This window comes from Desmodus rotundus, chromosome 4, assembly GCF_022682495.2.
Source record: "Desmodus rotundus isolate HL8 chromosome 4, HLdesRot8A.1, whole genome shotgun sequence".
Classification (NCBI taxonomy): Eukaryota; Metazoa; Chordata; class Mammalia; order Chiroptera; family Phyllostomidae; genus Desmodus; species Desmodus rotundus.
The window spans coordinates 73,808,627-73,832,012 of NC_071390.1; the positions used below are offsets into that span (position 1 = coordinate 73,808,627).

At 45.6% G+C, this 23,386-nt stretch overlaps 1 protein-coding gene across 2 annotated transcripts; it reads left to right on the plus strand.

The window, feature by feature from the left end:
* Nucleotides 1-1,365: 1,365 nt before the first annotated feature.
* Nucleotides 1,366-23,026, plus strand: FZD8 (frizzled class receptor 8). 2 transcript variants are annotated; one of them, XM_053923068.2, is made up of 2 exons: nucleotides 1,366-3,904; nucleotides 22,897-23,026. In XM_053923068.2, exons 1-2 carry the CDS (start codon nucleotides 2,114-2,116, stop codon nucleotides 22,990-22,992), a joined length of 1,887 nt encoding a protein of 628 aa, XP_053779043.1. In that variant the 5' UTR covers nucleotides 1,366-2,113; the 3' UTR covers nucleotides 22,993-23,026. The 2 variants fall into 2 exon arrangements, with proteins under 2 accessions (XP_053779043.1, XP_053779042.1); XM_053923067.2 differs by lacking the exon at nucleotides 22,897-23,026 and having other exon boundaries at nucleotides 1,366-8,371.
* Nucleotides 23,027-23,386: the final 360 nt, after the last annotated feature.

Sequence of the window (23,386 nt, forward strand, 5' to 3'; positions counted from 1 at the left end):
AATAGCAAAAATCTTGACAGAGAACGAAAGAGAAGAGAGGGAGGGGAAGGAGAGGAAAATGGAGAGGGAGACAGGGAACGCTCTTAGCCACTCTCCTGGCTAACTGAAATGCTTGTTCCCGAGATTACAGTAATTATAGCCCCAGCATGAATTCCATACAAGCGCTAAATGAAACAGCACATCAATTTAAAAAAATAAACACTCCATTCTAGGAAAAAGACAACCCCCTGGGATGTCCTAACAAGCATAAATGAACCTGCCACGCCGCCAACTCCACGCCCTCCCCCACCCCCCAAATTAAGGTGGTAGCTGAGCTGGCGCCGGCAGAGCTGATAGGCGTCCAAAGTAGCTGCTACAAGAAGCCGGGGTCCCGCTCCGTTCGTTGCAGATCACCGACATTTCTCCGCACCTCAGCGCTGGGGTGCAGCACCACCTCTCACGGAAGATGTGACTCTTGCAAAACCACGTGAACTTTGGATACTTGTATATATATCCCAAAAGCACGATGGAGAGTGAATCCAGACGCAGTTTCTAGTGTATCCTATTTATAAGTTTTTTTCCCTTTCTGTCTTTAAAGGAAAAAGGGAATTATTTTCCTTAAGGAAGCACTGGTTCCTGGATGCCTTATATATTTCATCCCACCTCGTTATCAGAACCCCCTTTGAGATGTGTACTATTACCCTGCTCTCCTGATCAGAACACTGAGGCTCTTCCAGGTCACTCGACAGAGGCGAGAGAGCCCCGGGACGGCCTTGGTGCACCGCTCACCTCGCGTGCCCGCGGCTGGGCGCCAGGACACCTCCACCTGGGCTGTCTCATGTCCTGCCCCACCATCCAAAATAAACTGCCGTCTTTCCCATTCCTCCCACATTTCCACGTCTCAAAGACCTCTATTCTGAGTGGGGCACATTTTCCCGGGTCTCCCGCAGTGCCTGGTAGGGGCACCAGCCTCCATCGCCGGGAGATCACCCACATTTGGGGGAAGTCGTAAGCGGGGACTTACTTTGTTTTAAACGGACCTAGGAGAGTGCGCACTACTTTAAAACCTCGTACCCAGCCCCCAAGAGAAGACTTGTAAACTGAGTCCTCAGAGTCATTAACAGCCGAGAAGAGGTTGCGGCGGGGAGGTGGGGGAGAGGACTGTTGTGGCAAAACCTGTCTCTGTGGTTCGTACCAAGGTTACCGAAATTCTCCAGCCGCAGACAGCTAGCCAGGCAGCTAGCCAAGCGGTACTGACGCTCAGACTGCCTTAAGGAAGGTTGGGCCTTTGGATCGCAGAGTCTCCGCCCCGTCCCCTGTGATTGGTGTGAGGGGCCGTAGGCGGAGACTGAGTCCTCGCGGTATAAATATTCATGAGTGGGCCTGGAGGCTAGAGGGGTCGCAGCCAGGAAGTTGGGTGAAGGGCGTCGCTCTAGTGGAGGAGGAGATGGCGGTGGGCGCGGACCGAGCCACTCAGGTGTCTGCTCCGCCTTCCGGTCTGGATTTGGTTCTGCGTGTCTAGCGAGGAGGGGACAGCCTGCGCGTCGCCAGATTGCTGACCGGAGCGCGGAGGGGACTTTTACCAGGCCGACGCCTGCAAGAGAGGGCGGTAGCCTCGGCGGAGGCGGGTCCCCAGTTCTGGAGGCAGCAGCGCGGCTTTGAAAATGAGCATGAACCTCCGGGAGCCGAAAGGAGTCCGTAGGGGCTGACCCCGCGCGGGAGAGGCCTGGCCCAGCCATCTTGACTGCGCGCCGCGGCCCAAAAGGAAACTTGCTGCGCCGCCGCCCTCTGCTCTCAGCCAAGTCGTCGGCGCCGGTGCGGCGCGGAGAAGTGGCCCAGCGCGCGAGAGGGAACGTGAACGCGAGTGAGGGATGATGAGCTGGGGGTCAGCCACTCTGCTCCAAAAGGGCTGAACTCGATCAGGGCAGGCCCTTCGGACTGTACTTCACTCTTGCAGCCTCATTTCCCCGGAGTGGCGGACCGCGCCCTGTGGACAAGTCCTGAGAAGGACTAGGACTGGGTTATAGGCAGATCCCCTCCCGAGAAAAGCAGGAGAGAAAGAGCAGGGCATCCGCTCTCCCCTTCTGCTCTCTCGCTGGATCCTCCGGAGCTCTGGAACGCGAGGATACGCAGCATGGAGTGGGGTTACCTGTTGGAAGTGACCTCCTTGCTGGCCGCCTTGGCGCTGCTGCAGCGTTCCAGCGGAGCTGCGGCCGCCTCAGCCAAGGAACTGGCGTGTCAAGAGATCACAGTGCCACTATGCAAAGGCATCGGCTACAACTACACTTACATGCCTAATCAGTTCAACCACGACACGCAGGACGAGGCCGGCCTGGAGGTGCACCAGTTTTGGCCGCTGGTAGAGATCCAGTGCTCTCCTGACCTCAAGTTCTTCTTGTGCAGCATGTACACGCCCATCTGCCTGGAGGACTACAAGAAGCCCCTGCCTCCCTGCCGCTCGGTGTGCGAGCGAGCCAAGGCCGGATGTGCACCGCTCATGCGCCAGTACGGCTTCGCGTGGCCGGATCGAATGCGCTGCGACCGGCTGCCAGAACAGGGCAACCCTGACACGCTCTGCATGGACTACAACCGTACTGACCTCACCACGGCTGCGCCCAGCCCGCCGCGCCGCTTGCTGCCGCCGCCTCCTGGCCAACAACCGCCGACAGGCAGTGGCCATGGCCGCCCGCCAGGGGCCAGGCCCCAGTCTCGAGGCAGGGGCGGAGGCAGCGGGGACGCAGCGTCGCCCCCCACCCGCAGCGGAGACGGCGGCGGGAAGGCGCGGTTCCCTGGCGGCCGCGCGGTGCCCTGTGAGCCGGGCTGCCAGTGCCGCGCGCCAATGGTGAGCGTGGCCAGCGAGCGGCATCCTTTGTACAACCGCGTCAAGACCGGCCAGATCGCCAACTGCGCGCTGCCCTGTCACAACCCCTTCTTCAGCCAGGACGAGCGGGCCTTCACCGTCTTCTGGATCGGTCTATGGTCTGTGCTGTGCTTTGTGTCCACCTTCGCTACCGTGTCCACCTTCCTCATCGACATGGAGCGCTTCAAGTACCCTGAGCGACCCATTATCTTTCTCTCTGCCTGCTACCTCTTCGTGTCGGTTGGCTACCTGGTACGCCTGGTGGCGGGGCATGAGAAGGTGGCGTGCAGCGGTGGCGCGCCGGGTGCGGGCGGCGGCAGCGGCGCGGGCAGCGCAGCTGGGGCAGCAGCGGGCGCGGGCGCCGCGGCGGCGGCGGGCGCCGGCGGCCCGGGCGGACGCAGCGAGTACGAGGAGCTGGGCGCCGTTGAGCAGCATGTGCGTTACGAGACCACTGGCCCGGCCCTGTGCACGGTGGTCTTTCTGCTCGTATATTTCTTCGGCATGGCCAGCTCTATCTGGTGGGTGATCCTGTCGCTCACGTGGTTCCTGGCAGCGGGCATGAAATGGGGCAACGAGGCCATCGCCGGCTACTCGCAGTACTTCCACCTGGCCGCGTGGCTCGTGCCCAGCGTCAAGTCCATCGCTGTGCTGGCGCTCAGCTCCGTGGACGGCGATCCGGTAGCAGGCATTTGCTACGTGGGCAACCAGAGCCTCGACAACCTCCGCGGCTTTGTGCTGGCGCCGCTCGTCATCTACCTTTTCATAGGAACGATGTTCCTGCTCGCCGGCTTCGTGTCGCTCTTCCGCATCCGTTCGGTCATAAAACAGCAGGGCGGTCCCACCAAGACGCACAAGCTGGAAAAGCTTATGATTCGCCTGGGCCTCTTCACCGTGCTCTACACAGTGCCCGCCGCTGTCGTGGTTGCCTGCCTCTTCTACGAGCAGCACAACCGCCCGCGCTGGGAGGCCACGCATAACTGCCCGTGCCTGCGGGACCTGCAGCCCGACCAGGCGCGCCGGCCCGACTACGCCGTCTTCATGCTGAAGTACTTCATGTGCCTGGTGGTAGGCATCACTTCGGGCGTGTGGGTCTGGTCAGGCAAGACGCTCGAATCGTGGCGGGCCCTGTGCACCCGCTGCTGCTGGGCCAGCAAGGGCGCCGCAGTGGACGGGGTTGCTGGCCTGAGAGACGCTAGCGGGCCCGGCGGGGCGGCCGGAGGAGGGCCGGGGGGTGGAGCGGGCTCCCTCTACAGTGACGTCAGCACAGGCTTTACGTGGCGATCTGGCACGGCCAGCTCCTTGTCTTACCCAAAGCAGATGCCATTGTCCCAGGTCTGAGGGCAGGGGGTGGGGCTTCCCCTGCTCCCGCCGAGGAAGCTGGAGCGTGGAGGCCTAGTGCTGTGAGCGAACACTCCTTGGGCTGGAGCTGAGATTTCCAGCCCTTCACAGTGTTGACTGCTATTAGCATGATAATGAACTCTTAATGGTATCCATTAGCTGGAACTTCAATGTCTTGCTTAGAACAAAGTTCCTGGCCTAGACCTCCCAGCCCCAGCCCCCTTTCCTCCATTGGTAAGTGAGGAGCTCCTCCCTGGAGGCGTTAATTTTGGCAGAGGAGGTTGGACTCTCCAGCTTCCCAAGAACCCAAGGCTTGGAGCTCTCTTGGTTGCCCTTTGTTGAGCTTGAAGCCAGATCTACAGATTTCACCTGAGAGACCTATTTTTCTCCTACATTAACTCTTATTCCTTATGCATCCTAGGAGGGATGATTTCAACCTAATGGAATTGCATGGTTTGGGTATTCTTCATGACCAGGCAAATGCCTTAAGTAAATACAAAAGAAATGTCTTAATTATACACCCCAAGTAAATACGGGTTTCGTACATTAAAGGATGTATTTATATAATTATTTGTTGAATTGTAAAAGTTGTAAAATATGTATATATCCAGAGATATATAGTCTGTACATTTTTTGTAAAAAGTATAGAGGCCACTCCTGTACGAATAAATAGAAGTTTTCTATTTTGTCAATAAAATGACTTTTGATAAATGATTGCAACATTGCCCTTTCCCCCTTACCTCTTCTAAGCTGTTACCTGAAAAGTGCTTGCTAAGGGCATGTTGAAAGAATGGACATTTTCTGGTTTCTCTGTACACTAACTTTAGGCATGGAGAAAATGACCTGTTAAAACTCTAGTTCTTAAGTTGTTAGCAAAGTAAATATCACTGTTGAACTGAAACCAAAACTGAGTTTTTGCACCTTCCAAAAATATGATTTTAATGATAGCTCTTTTTTCGATCCATGGATAACAACGCTCACCTTAGCGTGTGTAAGTGGACTATTGCAGGGGAGTAATTCCACTCAGGCCTTGTTATTTATCTTCGGTAGTATCACTAAAGACTTCAAAATCTCACGTTTATTTCTTTCTCAAGTCTGTGATTTTGAAAACACCTGGACTGAACACTCTGTTGAAGGGTAAAGGTGAATGTTTTAAACTGTGAAACATATTATACAGTATAAGTCACTTGATACTCTGGTGTAGAGCAGACATCCTTAATGGATTAAACTAACGGGTTAATATCTTAATTTCAAATGTGCTGTTTTTCCTAGAGAAAAAGCTATTGTTCCTCTGTCAAGACTAAGCTAATTTATTTGAGCAGAAGGTTGTTGAATTAGAAGAAGAATGCTTTGGCAGTTGAACTTTTTACCTGTCTGCCCAGTGGCCCAGCACATCATTCCTTTAAGAGGAGTTAAATGAATAGGGTTAATCTGTAGGGAACTTGGTCTTTTGAGTTCGAAAAACTTTGATCTTTTCTCCTCTCCAAATGTGCTGTATAGTCTGAAGTTTCTTTCCCTGTTGCCTGGCTCCTCTTGGTGCAGACCAATTGGCCACTGTGGAGCCTTAAAGTTCTTCCATTAAAGGGATGTGGGACTTTTACTTTAAAAAGGAGAGAGAGCGAGGGAGAGGAAGACTTGTAACAGTTAGTGAAGACCTGAGGCACAAGTGTGCTCAGCCTTTTAAACAGCTTTTCCAAGCATTGTTAGCCAGCCTGCAGGCAGCTAGGCATGGATTCAAGCATTATAGAAAAGGGCTCTGAATGCCCTACAGGTGGTCTGCGCACATAATCCTCCAATTTAAAGCGTTTTCCTTTGCTTGACAATTGTATTACACAACTCCCTTCTTTTTTGCTCCTAATTGAAGCAGTGTTAAAAAAAAAAAAAAAAAAAAAAAAAACCTCGGCGCCTAAATTCTATTCACTAAATTCTGACAAGCACTCTGACCTGAACCTTTAAAAAGCACCGGAAGTAAAAGCTTCTTCAGCAAAGCTTTTCATATATTTTTATTTCTCATGCTTGTTATTTTCTGGCAGATTAGCAATAATTTAAAAGTAATTGGTAAGGTTGTATGTTCATACTGAAAAGATAGCCCTAGGTTCCTTATTAAACTGTCAATCAAGGTAAGAAATGGGCAGCTACCCTGCTAATGATGGAGACATCAAACTGCGGGGTGGGGACTTGTTCTCTGCAGCCCGCTAAGATGTTTGTTCTCTTTACTTTTCCTAATAGGAATATTTAGTGGTTAAAAAATATTTTTTAATTAATAGGACAGAAACTACTTCCTTGGCTTATCTTCTGTTAGAGGCTTTTAGGAAGGATTTCTTAGTAGAAACATTTTGTAAATCCTTTTCCAGAGTCATTCTTGGAGTTAATTGGATTGTTGAAATTAGATATGCTATAAGAACACCCACTTTAGCTGCCTTGCCAATTTTATTTTTTGAAGTCAAAGGTATTCTAAAATACACCTCTCAACAGTTTTATTCATTAAAGAATTGCGATTTTGTAATATAGGTTCCAATAAGTGGCCTGCATCTAACCCATGTGGTAATCAGTACTGTACTATACATAAAACAGCCATAAACTTTACATTTTCAATTATAAAGTAGGATTTGAGGGTATTCCCATAGACTACCATATATGTGGAATAGAGAGAGCTAAAAGTATGCTGGTTTTCTAATGTAGCAATATTCTCATTAGACACATTTTCAGCTATGTTACATAGTGGAAGGTGTTCAACTTTGGAGCTCTTTTTATTAATTTCTTCAATATATCCTTGTAAAATGTCATATTTGATAACTGGCTGTAAGTGTGCTTAAAATAAGCAAATTAATAAACAAGCAAAATCCTTACTGACATTCTGGGGACAGCTCTTCAGTAAAAAGACCCATACTTAAAATCACTAGAGACTGATAATAAAACACAAGTGCAGGTTCTTTGCCTTTAAACTCGAGGTGCAAAATTACCAATACTCAAATAGAGTATATTAGTGCAATTTTTTTAAAAAGTTGATTTGGGGTTGGGAAAAGGAAAGAAGAGCATTTGGCTATTATGCAAATGAATGGGTTCCTTTCCAGAACACCCTCTCTGTGCTATACAGGTGTGTTCTTACTATATGGAACAAGTGTCAGTATTTGAAAATTTTGTCAAATATGTGGTTACTTTGTGGCTAGATCACTGTAAATAAAGTCTAATATGGTCAAAACCATTAGAGCCAAAGCTCTTTAAAATTACTTATGGGAGAAGTTATGTGAAACACTTTCTTTTTGCTTTATAAAAAATGCAATTTAAAGTACCATAAAACAGCGGGATGAGGGGGAGTGTAGAAGTTTAAGGAACAAATTGTCACCCTTACAGTTTTTTAACCTGTGTTGATGGTGTTGCAGGTTCCTATAAATCCTTGAGTTTGAAGGCAGGAAGACATTATCTGGCCTAAAGAAAAAAGAAATTCACACAAAGACACAAAAGCAGTTGCAGAGCACAAGATGTTATTTTAAGTACCGGGGCAAACATTCAGTTGAGCGTCTCCAAACAAATCACATGTGCAGTGGTATGTGTTCCACATTTGATACTATACTGCCACCTTACAGTACCACAAAGTTCCACCAGATCCAGGAGATGGACTGGTTCATTCAGAAATACCAAGCCCCACAGGACAGGACTTGTCACTCACAGACTCTGCCCAGAAGGCCCACAAGTATTTTGTATTCATAATTTTGAATTCTTTCTGTCAAGAAAAGGAACCTCAAACTTCATCAATTTAGACCCTCAAGACTTCAATTGAAGTAAATCCTCAATCTTAATGGTTATACTAAAAATATAATTAAAATGTGTTGAAATCCAAAGGGTTACCTTTTTAAAAATTATCTTCTGAGTTACTTTTATTTAAAGAATGGGTGGCAACCTAAAGATCCATTATACCTTTTAATGGGAGAAGGAATGAGTCTGAGTCATGAAGAATAGTCTGAGGTGGCATGTAGTTGATTTGCCTATTTAACTGGGGTTTGTTTTGTTTTGTTTTGGTTTGGTTTTACTGTTTCCTGCATAGAAGTCAATCTGCTGGGTCCAGTAAACATGCCTCAGTGTTGCACATGAATGCTGTTGGGATGGGTAGGATACAGGCTATCCCCAATATCTAGCCAGGTGTTTGTGGAAACACACCAAGGAAGAAGCTCTGCTACAGAACAAGGTCAGCCAAAAGGAAGAGAGGGGAGCCTGGGCTGTGGAATGCTTGAGCTCTGTGGGAGGGAGATTTGTACAGCATGGCCTTTTCTTTTAATATATTTATGATTATGCTATTACAGTTGTCCCATTTCCCCCCCTCACTCCACTCCATCCTGCCCACCCCCTCCCTCCCACATTCCCCCCCTATAGTTCATGTCCATGAGTCATACTTATAAGTTCTTTGGCTTCTACATTTCCTACACTATTCTTACCCTCCCCCTGTCTATTTTCCACCTATCATCTATGCTACTTATTCTCTGTACCTTTCCCCCCTCTCACCCTCCCACTCCCCTATTGACAACCCTCCATGTGATCTCCATCTCTGTGGTTCTGTTCCTGTTCTAGTTGTTTGCTTAGTTTGCTCTTGTTTTTGTTTTAGGTGTGGTCATTAATAACTGAGTTTCCTATCATTTTTACTGTTCACATTTTTTATCTTCTTTTTCTTAGATAAGTCCCTTTAACATTTCATATAATAAGGGCTTGGTGATGATGAACTTCTTTAACTCGACCTTATCTGAGAAGCACTTAATCTTCCCTTCCATTCTAAATGATAGCTTTGCTGGATACAGTAATCTTGGATGTAGGTCCTTGCCTTTCATGACTTGGAATACTTCTTGCCAGCCCCTTCTTGCCTGTAAGGTCTCTTTGGAGAAATCAGCTGACAGTCTTATGGGAAGTCCTTTGTAGGTAACTGTGTCCTTTTCCCTTGCTGCTTCTAAGATTCTCTCCTTCTCTTTAATCTTGGGTAATGGAATTATGATGTGCTTTGGTGTGTTCCTCCTTGGGTCCAGCTTCTTTGGGACTCTCTGAGCTTCCTGCACTTCCTGCAAGTCTATTTCCTTTGCCAGACTGGGGAAGTTCTCCTTCATTATTTGTTCAAATAAGTTTTCAATTTTTTTCTTCCTCTTCTCCTTCTGGCACCCGTATAATTCGGATGTTGGAATGTTTAAAGATGTCCTAGAGGTTCCTAAGCCTCTCCTCATTTTTCCGAATTCTTGTTTCTTCATTCTTTTCTGGTTGGATGTTTCTTTCTTCCTTCTGGTCCACACCGTTGATTTCAGTCCCAGTTTCCTTCTCATCACTATTGGTTCCCTGTACATTTTCCTTTGTTTCTCTTAGCATAGGCTTCATTTTTCATCAGGTTTTCGAACAAATTCAACCAATTCTGTGAGCGTCTTGATAACCAGTGTTTTTGAACTGTGCATCCGATAGGTTGGCTATCTCTTCCTCGCTTAGTTGTATTTTTTCTGGAGTTTTGAAGTGTTCTGTCATTTGGGCCATTTTTTTTTTTTTTTTTGTCTTGGCGCATCTGTTACTTAAAGCGGTGGAGCCTTAGGTGTTCCCGGGGTGGGGTAACGCTGGTCACTGCGCTGTGACTCTGTACGTGGGGGAGGGGCTGAGAGGGAGCAATGGCGCCAGCTCCACTCTCCACCGGATTTCAGTCTTTCACTCTGCTACCCACAATCAAACTGGGCCCCTCTGGTGCTGGTTCCCGAGTGGGTGGGCTTGTTCACTCCCTAGGCCCCTGTGGGTCTCTCCAACGACCTCTCCTGTGAGGCTGGGAGTCTCTCCTGCTGCTGCCCCAACCCCCACGGGTGTTTTCAATCAGAGGTTTGCCTGGATTGCGTGGTCTGCTTCACTCCCTGCCGTCTGTCCGGTTTATCTGTGCGCGAATGTCGGGCCTCGGGGTGCTACCCACCGCTCTGCCTGCCCCGTTCTCCGCCACTCTGAGTCCGGCCCTCTCGGCCTATCTGCGTGAATGTGGGGTCGCTGGGTCTACTAGTGGTCAGACTGCCTGCTCCGTTTGTCCCACACTCCGCCTGTCTCAGTCCCACCACGGCCACGCGAGTCCTCTCCACCTCGGTGCCTGTCTCCGCCCCTCCTACCGGTCTGGATGAATGTTTTATTTTTTATTTCCTTGGTGTCAGACTTCCTTGCCATTCGATTTTCTGTCAGTTCTGGTTGTGCGAGGAGGCGCAGTGTGTCTACCTACACCGCCATCTTGGTTCTCCCAGCATGGCCTTATGGGAAGGCCGGGCCTTTAAAGTGTTTGTGCGGGCACATATGCAAAAGAGGCAGTCTCACAGCCCACGACTAAAGACATCCTCTTCCTGAGGGTCGGGTGGCTGGTGGAGACCAGAGGGAAGGAGAAAGCATTGGTCAAGAGGATGCAGACTAAAGATTCTTTAGGTCACCTATCATGATCAAAGAATTTTTAAAGACAGAGATCTCCGGGGCCATTGAGAAGCTCACTACTCCATAAACAAGTAGGGGAGGCAAGACCTAGCAGCATAATGGAAATGTTAACTCTAAGGTGGTGTTCACTGAATCAGAAGCGGTATTTAACAAGATCCCCAAGTTCTTAGCATGCATGGGTTAGCTCTCCTCTGAAGCCCAAAGAGGAATGGACCTACCGAATATCATACAGTCAAGGAGCAGGGCAGGGCATAGAAGACATGGATTCTACTTGTCACTCCTTTTTCTGCCTTTCCTGGCTGCCTTACTGTCTATGTAAATCCTTTCAGCTACCAGTATGTTCATTTTTCCCTGAACATCTACTAACCAGGTCTGTGTCTATCTAGTCCCAGAATCACACCAGAATACCACGTTCCCCATGGTTGGTGCCGACCTACACAGGAACATCCAGTGTACGACCTCAGAAGCTGTCAACAAAGCTCTGCCTCTCAGGCCCCTGGCTGACTTGGGCCAACTCACCAGCTCTCTACTGCCTACATTCACAGTAATACAATCATTGGCAGAATGAACATTTTTCTAGTAGTCACAAAATGCCAAAGGACACAGAGTCTGTCTGCAAGCTTAGTGAGGGGCTGCAGTGACTGGAATAATGAGAGGACTCTGTTGATAATAGCCAGAGTTCATGCTGGGGAAAGGGACCAGTAGCAGAATCATTTGCCCTGGTCGGTAGAGGCCTAGGGGCCCTGTAGGAGGAGCCTGGCATGGCCAGGACCAGGGAGGAAGGCAGGAGGCAGTAGCCCCAGTCAGTGCAGCCAGGGTGGGGCAGGGAACAGGTAACAGCAGGTGGGAACTACAGAATCCAAGGGAGCTTCGAAGAAATCTCCAAAATGAGAAAACAGACCCTGAGAGATAACCTAAGGAAGAGTGGTACCTGAAAAGGGGAAATGACCAGAGAAGGATGGAAGTAAAGGAGAACTGGCCAGAACAAGAGCAAAATTAAGATAAATTTTAACTGAACACCAAGTTTTAATGACTTTCCAAGCCTTGGGGAGAAACATTATTGACAGAGGACAAAGGTATCTGTTTATATCACCTTAAACACTCAGGTGAACCATACACTAATTTAAATTAGAAAGATAATTTCTAGTGTTTATTCCCTAACACATTCATTTCTAATTAACTAAAACCCTGGCAGCAGTTCTCACCCATAAGCTTCTGAAAAATATTGATGTCTTGTCAGCACTCAGACCAATTGAATCAGAATTCCTGGGGATGGAATCTTAGAATTCAACATTTTCTAGAACTAGCCCAGGTGAATCTCATGTGTAGCCAGAGTTGAAACCCAGTGCTTGTCATTGAAGGTAGAGATATGATCTAAAATTAAGTAACCAAATATAAATAGAAATTAATTAAGCAAACTAGCTGTTGTATCTAACTTGACTAATTTAAATGGAAGTGATTTTTTTTTTCTTTTTGTCACCTGGAGTAAGTAAATATTTGGAAGAAGACAGGAGTGCCCTCACCTGGTCCAAGCAGAGAAGTTCATGCCTTGTTGTTTTGAACAGATCTCATTACATACACAGAGCAATTTTATAAAACCCTGCTTTTTCTTTCACTTCTAAAAAACCAACAAAAACTGGGTACACCGGGTATGGTTCTATTAAGCTAGAAAATAAACCCAACCTGGGAACCTAGAAGAAACCAGTAATGTTGAGGTATTAATTAGTAAAGGTACTTAACATGTTATCTATTTTGTTCAGTAAATGTTAATTTACTGAAACCAGGGTCCCCTTTTCTCCACAACCTCTCCAACACTTGTTTGTTGATTTGTTGATGATGGCCATTCTCACCGGGTGAGAAGTGGTATCTCATTGTGGTTTTAATTTGCATCTCTCTGATGGCTAGTGATGCTGAGCAACTTTTCATATGTCTCTGGGCCCTCTGTATGTCTTCCTTGGAAAAGTGTCTGTTCAGGTTCTTTGCCTATTTTTTAATTGCATTGTTTGTCTTCCTGGTGTGGAGTTGTGTGAGTTCTTTATATATTTTGGAGATCAGACCCTTGTTTGAGGTATCATTGGCAAATATGTTTTCCCATGTGGTTGGTTCCCTTCTCTTTGTGCTGATGCGTTCTTTAGCTGTGCAGAAGCTTTTCAATTTGTTGTACTCCCATTTGTTTATTCCTCCTTCATATCCCTTGCCCTAGGGAACATATCAGTAAAAATATTCCTGTCTGGAATAGCTGAAATTTTCCTGACTATGTTCTCCTCTACAACTTTTATGGTGTCGCAACTTATATTTAAGTCTTTTATTCATCTTGAGTTTATTTTTGTGTATGATGTAAGTTGATGGTCAAGTTTCATTTTTTTGCATATAGCTGTCCAGATCTCCAAATACCATTTGTTAAAGGGGCTATTTTTACTCCGTTTTGAGCTTCTGTCCCCTTTGTTGAATATTAATTGACCATAGAGACATGGGGTTATTTTTGGGCTCTCTATTCTGTTCTATTGATGTACGTGTCTGGTGTTTGTATTTTTATGCTTTTTTAATTTTTTTATTTTCTAAGTATATTTTATTGATTATGCTATTACAGTTGTCCCATTTCCCCCCCACTCCACTCCATCCTGCCCACCCTCCTCCCTCCCACATTCCCCCTCCGTAGTTCATGTCCATGGGTCATACTTATAAGTTCTTTGGCTTCTACATTTCCTACACTATTTTTACCCTCCCCCTGTCTATTTTCCACCTATCATCTATGCTACTTATTCTCTGTACCTTTACCCCCCTCTCCCCCTCCCACTCCCTTATTGACAACCCTCATGTTCTAGTTGTTTGCCTAGTTTGCTCTCGTTTTTGTTTTATGTGTGGCCGTTAATAACTGTGAGTTTGCTGTCATTTTTACTGTTCCTATTTTTGATCTTCTTTTTCTTAGGTAACTCCCTTTAACATTTCATATAATAAAGGCTTGGTGATGATGAGCTTCTTTAACTTGACCTTATCTGAGAAGCATTTTATCTTCCCTTCCATTCTAAATGATAGCTTTGCTGGATACAGTAATCTTGGATGTAGGTCCTTGCATTTAATCTTGGGTAATGTAATGATGATGTGCCTTGTTATGTTCCTCCTTGGGTCCAGCTTCTTTGGGACTCTCTGAGCTTCCTGGACTTCCCGGAAGTCTATTTCCTTTGCCAGATTAGGGGAGTTCTCCATTATTTGTTCAAATAAGTTTTCAATTTTTTGTTCTTCCTCTTCTCCTTCTGGCACCCCTATAATTCGGATGTTGGAACATTTCAAGGTGTCCTGGAGGTTCCTAAGCCTCTCCTCATTTTTCCAAGTTCTTGTTTCTTCATTCTTTTCTGGTTGGATGTTTGTTTCTTCCTTGTGGTCCATACTATTGATTTGAGTCCCAGTTTCCTTCTCATCACTATTGGTTCCCTGTACATTTTCCTTTGTTTCTCTTAGCATAGGCTTCATTTTTTCATCTGTTTTTCGAACAGATTCAACCAAGTCTGTGAGCATATTGATAACCAGTGCTTTGAACTGTGCATCCGATAGGTTGGCTATCTCTTCGTCGCTTAGTTGTATTTTTTCTGGAGCTTTGAAGTGTTCTGTCATTTGGGCCATTTTTTTGTTTGTCTAGGCGCATCTGTTACTTTAAGGGGCGGAGCCTTAGGTGTTCACCAGGGCGGGGTAATGCTGGTTGCTGTGCTGTGACTCTGTACGTGAGGGGAGGGGCCCAGAGGGAGCAATGGCTCCCGCTTCACTCTCCTCTGGATTTCAATCTTTCACTCTGATACCCACAATCAAACTGGGCCACTCTGGTGCTGGTTCCCGAGTAAGTGGGCCTGTGCACACTCTAGGCCCCTGTGGGTCTCTCCAACAACCTCTCCTGCGAGGCTGGGAGTCTCTCCTGCTGCTGCCCCAACCCCCAGGGGCGCTTTCAATCAGAGGTTTGAGGCTTTATTTCCCCGAGCTGGAGCCCCGGGGTTGCAGGGTCTGCTTCGCTGCCCGCCGTTCGTCAGGTTTATCTGTGGGCGAATGTGGTGCCGCAGGGTGCTACCCGCCACTCTGCCTGCCCCACTCTCCGCCACTCTGAGTCTGGCCCTCTGGGTTTATCTGTGCAAATGTGGGGCCCCATGGTCTGCTAGTGCTCGGACTGCCTGCGCCGTTTGTCCCACACTCCGCCAGTCTCAGTCCTGCCACAGCCACTCGAGTCCTCTCCACCTCGGTGCCCGTCTCCGCCCCTCCTACCAGTCTGGATGTGTTTATTTTCTATTTCCTTGGTGTCAGTCCCCCTTGCTGTTTGATTCTCTGTCAGTTCTGGTTGTGCGAGGAGGCGCAGTGTGTCTACCTAGGCCGCCATCTTGGTTCCCCCCGGCTTCTCTGTTTCTTATACTATTCTTAACCTCCCCCTGTCTATTTTATGCCTACTCATTATGCTTCTTATTCCCTGTACCTTTACCCCCATTCTCCCCTCCCCCGCACTGATAACCCCCCATGTGATCTCCATTTATCTGATTCTGTTCCTGTTCTAGTTGTTTGCTTAGTTTTTGTTTATGTTTTTTAGGTTCAGTTGTTGATGGTTATGAGTTTGCTGTCATTTTACTGTTCATAGTTTTTGATTTTCTTCAATTTCTTAGATAAGTCCCTCTAACATTTCGTATAATTAGGGCTTGGTAATGATGAACTCCTTTAACTTTACCTTATCTGGGAAGCACTTCATCTGCCCTTCCATTCTAAATGATAGCTTTACCAGAGAGTAATCTTAGATGTGGGTCCTTGCCTTTCATGACTTCAAATACTTCTTTCCAGTCCCTTCTTGCCTGTAAGGTTTCTTTTGAGAAATCAGCTGATAGCCTTATGGGCACTCCTTCATAGGTAACTCTCTCCTTTCCTCTGCTGCTTTTAAGATTCTCTCTTTATCTTTAATCTTGGGTAACTTAATGATGATGTGCCTTGGTGTGTTCCTCTTTGGGTCCAATTTCTTTGGGACTCTCTGGGCTTCCTGGACTTCCTGGAAGTCTATTTCCTTCACCAGGTTGGGGAAGTTTTCCTTCATTGTTTGTTCAAATAAGTTTTCAACTTCTCGCTCTAGTTCTCCTCCTTCTGGCACCCCTGTGATTCAGATATTGGAATGTTTAAAGCTGTCCCAGAGGTTCCTAAGCCTCTCCTCATTTTTTGAATTCTTGTTTCTTCATTCTCTTCCGGTTGGATGTTTATTTCTTCCATTTGTTCCAAATCGTTGATTTGAGTCCCAATTTCCTTCCTGTCACTGTTGGTTCCCTGTATATTTTGCTTTATTTCACTTTGTGTAGCCTTCATTTCTTCCTTCATTTTGTGACCAAGCTCAATTAGTTCTGTGAGCATCCTGATTACCAGGGTTTTGAACTTTGCATCAGGTAGGTTGTCTATCTCTTCATTGCTTATCTCTTTTTCTGGAGTTTTGAACTGTTCTTTCATTTGGGCCATATTTCTTGTCTCAGCACACCTGTTATATTGTAAGGGGGCAGGGCCTTAGGTATTCCCCAGGGCAGGGCAACCCACATCACTGCGTTGTGTTGCTGTCTTTGGGGAAGGGGTCAGAGAGGGAATAATGCGGCTGCCTTGCTTGGCTCTAGCCCCACTTTCCAACAAACTCTTGTGTGAGACTGGGAGTTTCTCCCACCATAGCAAACCCTGCCATAGTTTACAGCCAGCTTTGAGTCTTAGTTTCCCATTCAGCCAGCCCTGCGTCCTCCGCCTTGCTGTGGGACCTCTCAGCCAGCCCCACCCTCGCAGTCCGCCTCCTTGCCATGGGTCTCCTCCACCTGGCTGCCCATCTCCTTCCCACCTGTCTGGTTGAATGTTTCTTTACTTCCTTCATTGTCAAAGTTCCATGCAGTTTGATTTTCTGGCACTTCTGGTTGTTTACTGTGTTTAGATTGGTTGTTATCCTCCTTTTGGTTGTGCGAGGAAGTGAAGGGTTTCTACCTATGCCTCCATCTTGGCTGGAACTCTATGTGTCTGTTCTTCTGTACACTGTTGGTGGGAATGAAGACTGGTGCAACCACTGTGGAAAACAGTATCGAATTTCCTCAGAAAACTAAAAATGGAACTGCCTTTTGACCTGGCAATTCCACTGCTGGGATTGTACCCTAAGAATAATGAAACACCAGTTCAAAAGAACCTATATACCCCAATGTTCATGGTAGAGCTACTTACAATAGCCACATGCTGGGAACAGCCTAAGTGCCCATCAGGAAATGAGTGGATCAAAAAACTGTGGTACATTTACACAGTGGAATATTATGCAGCAGAAAGAAAGAAGGAGCTCCTACCCTTCATGACAGCATGGATGGAACTGGAGAGCATTATGCTAAGTGAAATAAGCAAGGCAGTGAAAGGCAACACCATATAATCTCACCTATAAATGGAAACTAATCAGTAAAACAAACAAGTGAGCAAAATAGAACCAGAGACATGGAAATAAAATAAATTGACAGTAAGTAGAGAGGAGGGGGGAAGGCAATAATGGGAGAAAGAAGGAGAAGGTATAAGTCAAGGAACATATATAAAGGACCCATGGACAAAGACCATGGGTGTGGGTGGGCAGGATTGAATGTGGGAGGTGGAGGGTGGGTAGGGCAAGGAAGAGTAATGGAGGGAAATGGGGATGACTGTAATTGAACAAAAATAAAAAATAATAATAATTTACTGAAACCAAATCAGCTTGAAATGAAAGCTGTATTGACTTATTCTGAGGGTCCCTTTCCAAGACCATGTGGTCTGTTGTATTGCCCAGAAAGCACATTGGCTGGGATCCTGAATATATGTCAATATGTGTACCTGATACAATCTTACATAATGGTAGAATTTTGCTTGTGTTAGAATTTTAGGATAATATTTATACAGTAGAGAAATCTCCCCTTTCTCTGGGTGCCCTGAAAGAAGACCCTAATACTGAGATGCACTTCCACAAAGTAAAATCTAAGGTTTTCCTTACCCAACATAAAAAGTAGTATTTTATATTTTAACTACTACACCTTAGTTTTTTTCTGCTTAGAAAAAAAACTAAGCAGAGGGTCATAGGTCAAACCCATGAAAGAGATAAAATTTTGTGTATTACTTTCAAGAACTTCTCTTGGCTACACTTAATGGGAACCTAAAAGAAGTTAAGAACTCAATTTAATCATTCTGGAAAATATCTTTTAATGAACATTATTTTTACCTGATTAACTTGGAGAATCTCCAGTAAGCTGCAGAAAGCCATGAAAACAGAGAGGTTAAGATCACAGACTCTGGACCCATGATCTTGCTCTGCTCATGTCTGATCTTTGGCTAGTGATTAAGCCTCTGTCTGCCTCAGCTTCCTCCTCCATGAAATGAGAGTAAGAACACTGCCTACTTTATAAGGATTGTTACAAAAATTAAATTCTAACACAGATAAAATGCATTGAGTGGCACCTTCCTGGAGCAGTAAAAAGCTTGTTTTATTATAGAGATGTTTTCCATGTGCATTTTGGGGTTTTTTAATACTTTTATTGTGATAAAAAATATGTAACATAGCAGCTGGAAGATGACGGTGAGGTAGATGGGAGCTTAATACACTTGCTCATGCACCCAACTGGGACACCTAGCCAATCTTCTGAGGACCAGAATGAACGGCAAACTGAATCCCAGCTTATATGAAGTTTAGAAGTTAAAGATTGCAGAGGACATTAAAAAAAGGACCATGAGGAAATTTTGTAGGCTGATGAGAAAGACACCCGGCCCTGTGCCTGGGACCACTGCTATCCCAGTCTTTGCTGCTGTAGAAGTTTTGGAGGAGAGCCAGGTCAGCGATTATAACTTTGTAGCTTCCTCCTCTTCCAGAGCAGTGAAACCAGTCCCACCTAGGTGAGACCTGGATGCTTGAAGTCGCTGGGGGGATAAAGACACAGTAGGAGACACACAGCAGGGGGCATTCCCCAGCTTGGACTTTGGTCACTGGCTCAACAGTACCAGAGAAATCTGGGAGCAGGGAGACACCTGGAAATGGGAGAAGAGTTGGGCTGTGACTCACCATGACCCAGAGAGTCTCGGAACTGGTTAGAGAGTTGGGCTGCTTGAAAAACCCTGCACTTTTTAAAAACAGCAGCCCAAAACCAAGGGAAACTCACTCAAAAAAAAAAAAAAAGGTGTGCCACCACTGTACAAGGACCTCTCCCTTGCAGTAGCCAGGCCAGTGAAGAGGGAGGAGGAGGGGTGTCGGGGAGCTCTACCACAGCCCCCCATCTGCCACGGATGAAGAATAAGTCTACTAAAACATGATCTGCTTGGGGAGGAAAGGTGGCCGATCTCTCAAAGGAGAAGGGCCCAGAGCCTTCTCCTCTATGTGCATTTATTAGGTTCATTCATACAAGAATACTGATAAAGCTCATCAATCATTGTCAGGCAGTAAGGGTTAAACAATACATAATTTACAGAGAACTTTCAGGGCTTATACTGAGTTATGGTCAATTAGTTAAAGGGCTATAAAACTTTAGGCACCAGACTCATCTCAGGTCTGGACCCTTATCTTTTAAGCTGAGGGTACAAAGTAAGTAGGTTTCACAGGATTGTATGCATTTTTTCTTAGGCCTGATTCCCCAGGGAATCCGCCCCTCCCAGCACAGGACTACACTGCCCTCTGTTATTGCTTCAGGCTTAAGTCAGGCAAGGGAAGTAAGGTAGCCAAGAGATTAGGGGACTTCTTGCAGACAGAATGAGGACTCAGGCTATTTCAAAGCCAAGGGGCGAGGGTCCATCACCCCCTTTTCCAACAGCCCCCCGAGTCCTTCCCTGTGGGCTTATTCCTGGTGACCAGTGCCTGTCTTAGGTTGATCCTCCCTTGAGGAATCTTACCCATCAGTGGCTAACTGGTCAAGCTCAGGGCCAAGCAGGGTGAAGTGGGCAGAGGTGGCACACCTGCCAGGGAGATAAGCTTTGTCTCCTTAGTAGCTTATGGTCCCAACTCTGACTCAGCCTTAACCATGGGGGTTTACAGCTTCTGAAACCAGGCAAGGTGGTTCCCAACAGAGGGACACCACACAGACTGATCAGAGGAGGGCAGCAGGAGGTCACAAAGTTAGCAGTCCCCAGAGAGACTTAATTTAATAGGGGAGCTAAACTGGCTGGAAGGGACTTTGAGAGTGCACAGCACCCAGGCCAGCAAAGAGGGAGGAGGAGATGTGCAGGTAGCTCCTAATCAGTGCACCTCATGGGTGGCACAATGTGGTAGATTAAAGGCACCAGCCTAGCACAGATGGACTGTGGGAACTGTCCAGTACTCAAAAAGCTTTGGCTGGAGGCTGGACAACTGTGAATACTGCAGCCCAAACCTGGCCCCCATCCTCGCAAAACCATAGGAACAGAGAAAAGCAAAGCCCAACCACCCTTAGCCTGTGACATCCAGGAAGACCAGCACAACTTGCCTGGCTGGCAGGTTTAATGTCAGCAGGAAGCTTTTTTTTTTCCCCGAGTTGATAGGACCTAGAACTGTGAAAGGTCCAGAGACAGATCCAAAGAGGGAACACAAGGGTAACCCCCAAACCTAGAAACTCAGACAAATTTCATTTTGCTATCCTATAGAACTTACATGTTGTTGTTGTTGTTATTATTATTATTATTTCATTATTTTACTTCTTTTATTTTATTCATATTTTTTATTTCTCTTGTTTCTGCTTAGTTTTCTTCATTTTGTTTGTTTAATTGCATTGTTTGGTTTTCCTTGTTCTCTCTTTCATATGATATTTTAATTTTCCTTCTTTCACTTCACTCGTATTCCAATATCACAGTACTTACTCTTGGTTGACTACTTTCTAATTTTGATATTCAGATCATATATTTCTTGTCATATTATTGTTATTCCAGTATTATTGTAAATAATTGTTGTTCTATATAATTGTAAATACTACACAGCACCTGTCTCTGGTCTTAGCCCCTTTCACTGTCTTCCGGAGCTTTATTAATGTTGTGATTAACTCTGTTCTCTTGCACACTATGCCTACTTTCTATCCTTTAATTTCACTGTATCTCATCATCTAACTTTGCACAAGCGCTCTGTTTTTTGGATTCAAATCTGAAGCATAAAATAACACATCATCTCTTAAACCGAGGAGGAAAGCCTCACACAACTTTACAGATATCTTATTTGACAAGTTACAGCCAAAAGGGAGTTTTTGTAGCTGTTTAATATACAACTGAAAAGAAGGAATCTTAACTGACAAGATATTTGTGTTTGTTTGGCACCACTAGGTGGTTTTCTGAGCAGTTTGCAACATCTACCGGGTTCCACCACTGTTTGTCTCAGAAGTCATCTTTCATTACATATCTACATCTCAAGCCAAATTTTTGCAGTTTGCAGCCTGATCATTCAAAGAGCCAGGGAATGGGACAAGATTAGACACTTGTGGGCAAAAAAAAAAAAAAAGAGAGAGAGAGAGAGAAATAAGGGGCTGTATCTCAACCCCAAGAGGATGTTAAATTTATCTCTTTGCCATGAGGCCAAATTGCCCATGATTTCTCCATTATCCGTCATTTTTCACCCCCTGTGTCATTCAAAGTAACCTAATACAATTCCTAGATCTGCTACTGAGAGTTCTGAAATCTTGATTTTTCTGTGCAGATATAAGCAAGAAAAGAGGAGAGTAGAAATGGTCAAGAAGTATCACCAGAAATAAATTAACATTCAGGTGCTTATAAATATTGCATACTAAAATATGCTCCAAGATATTATATATCTTCTGGTCAGAAAGGATGGGGGAAGATGGTTGGGTGCATTCCTAAGTCTGTAGACATCTCCCTCCTCATGCAAATGTCCTATCTTCACAAATTACTGGAGAGGCCTGTTTAGAGTGATCTGTCAAGCCTGGATGATCTCATGGCTCAGGAAACAGGGTGTCTTCCATGTCCAATATTTCATCTGAACTTCTCAGGAAGCCCACCCACTAAGGCAGGCCTTCTATTACCATTCCAGTACTAAGAAAAAATTCACAGGAATTGTAGTTGTTTGAATAGTAAGATTGGAACAATAACCTTGTGCTAGAAGTCTTCTCACTAGTTTGCTGGCTTCTAATGTGGTAAGTTGATTATTATTATTAGCCTCATAGAAAGAAACAGAACAGATGAAATGCTAGGTACATAGCCAATGCTCAGTAATACTAATTTATCAATGTAGCTCCACTGAATTGAGATCCTATTTCTCAGGTATTGATGAAACATATACATGGTGAAACATATACATGAGCTGTGTGAAGACCCAGAAGCACCACCAGAGGAGGGGCAGGTAGAGTTGGAGGGAGACAACTGCCCAGTGATACATGAGTGATAAACTGGAGAGTCGTTCAGCTTTAAGATGGCCAAGGAAGTGAATAGCAATGTCATGGCCAATTGCGCACACTCTTTATAATCACTCACTATTTTATTTTATTTTTCAAATTACAAGAGAAAGTTTATTTCGAAAGTTATGGAGGTAGGAGGTAGCAGAAATAAGCCAGCTGGAATTTATGGAATCAAGGAACAGGTTACAGAGGCAACTTAGAGCTAAGGAAAGGGAAAGGGAAAGGTAACTAACTGCCTAGGGGATGAAGAGGGGGTGGAAAAACATAGGGGCATGCTCACAAGAGAGAGAGTGCCTAGCCCTTCACTCTTTTAAACATACCCTCTACTCACCTGCTCCACCTGTCCAGGAAGGAAGGAAATTCTTCTTACTAACATTTAGATTTTGCATTTGACTTTTAATTTCCTGAATTCTCCATGAAACTCATTTCATCTGAGTTCAGCTTATGAGAAATTTAGTCACTTCTTTCAGCTCTGTTTCCTGCCACTCACATATCTCTTTTGGTCACAGCACAGAAAGAAATATTTGCTCTGTGATTGGCAGGAGGAAGGAAAAAATACATATGTGTGTACATATATTCCAAATGGGGGAGAGACATCTGTTTCATTTCTAGGAAATATTTATCCCACAGCACAACGAAAATAGAGCCGGCAGGATTTACAGACTCTGCAGCTAAGCCAGCCCCTGGTGGGAGGATGCTGAAGTTACTGGTGGGAAGCATTTTCATTGCAGGAAATCCTCTGCAAGTCTGTGCTTGAGAAGCACAGGTGTCCCCTCTCTTCATCTACAAAGCACCACCCTCCTCATAATTTCTTGCCAGAAACCAAATATACACTCAGAAAATTGAAAATAGCTTCTCACAGTAGATTTCAACATCCTACCAAAAAAAATCCTGTAAATAACACTATTCCTGGCAAAGCATAAGCATAATCTTATTGATCCTCATAATCTTTTGTGTTTATCTCAGCAGGCAGCCAGCTGCAGTAGTGTTGGTTCAGCATTTGGATTCCACCATTGGGTTCCTGCCATTGCTGGACCACCTGAGGATCCACCTGGACCATAACCTGGGAAGATTTCTGAATTAAATAAAGTTCCTGGAAAGTTAGACTTAGACAATATCTAGAGGGCCTTTCATTGTGTACAAAGACCAAAGTGTAAAACTAAGACAGATGCCTACACACACACTGAAACCAAGGCCCTTTCTTATTTAAAATAATCATGTTTAAGAGGACAGTCTCTAAGCATAAGAGATGTGAACTTTAGGCTCAGTTTAGTTAAATCAATTATTTTCAAGTTTGCCACCTCCTCTCTCTTCTCTCAGCATCCAAGGACCTGAGCTAACATCTTTGCTTTAGCTTCCCCTTCTCTGAGACCAATGTGTTGGTCATTACGGATTTATTAAACACCTCTGTGGGACAAGTGCCCAGAAAATGGTTTGTTGCCTAAGGCAAACACTG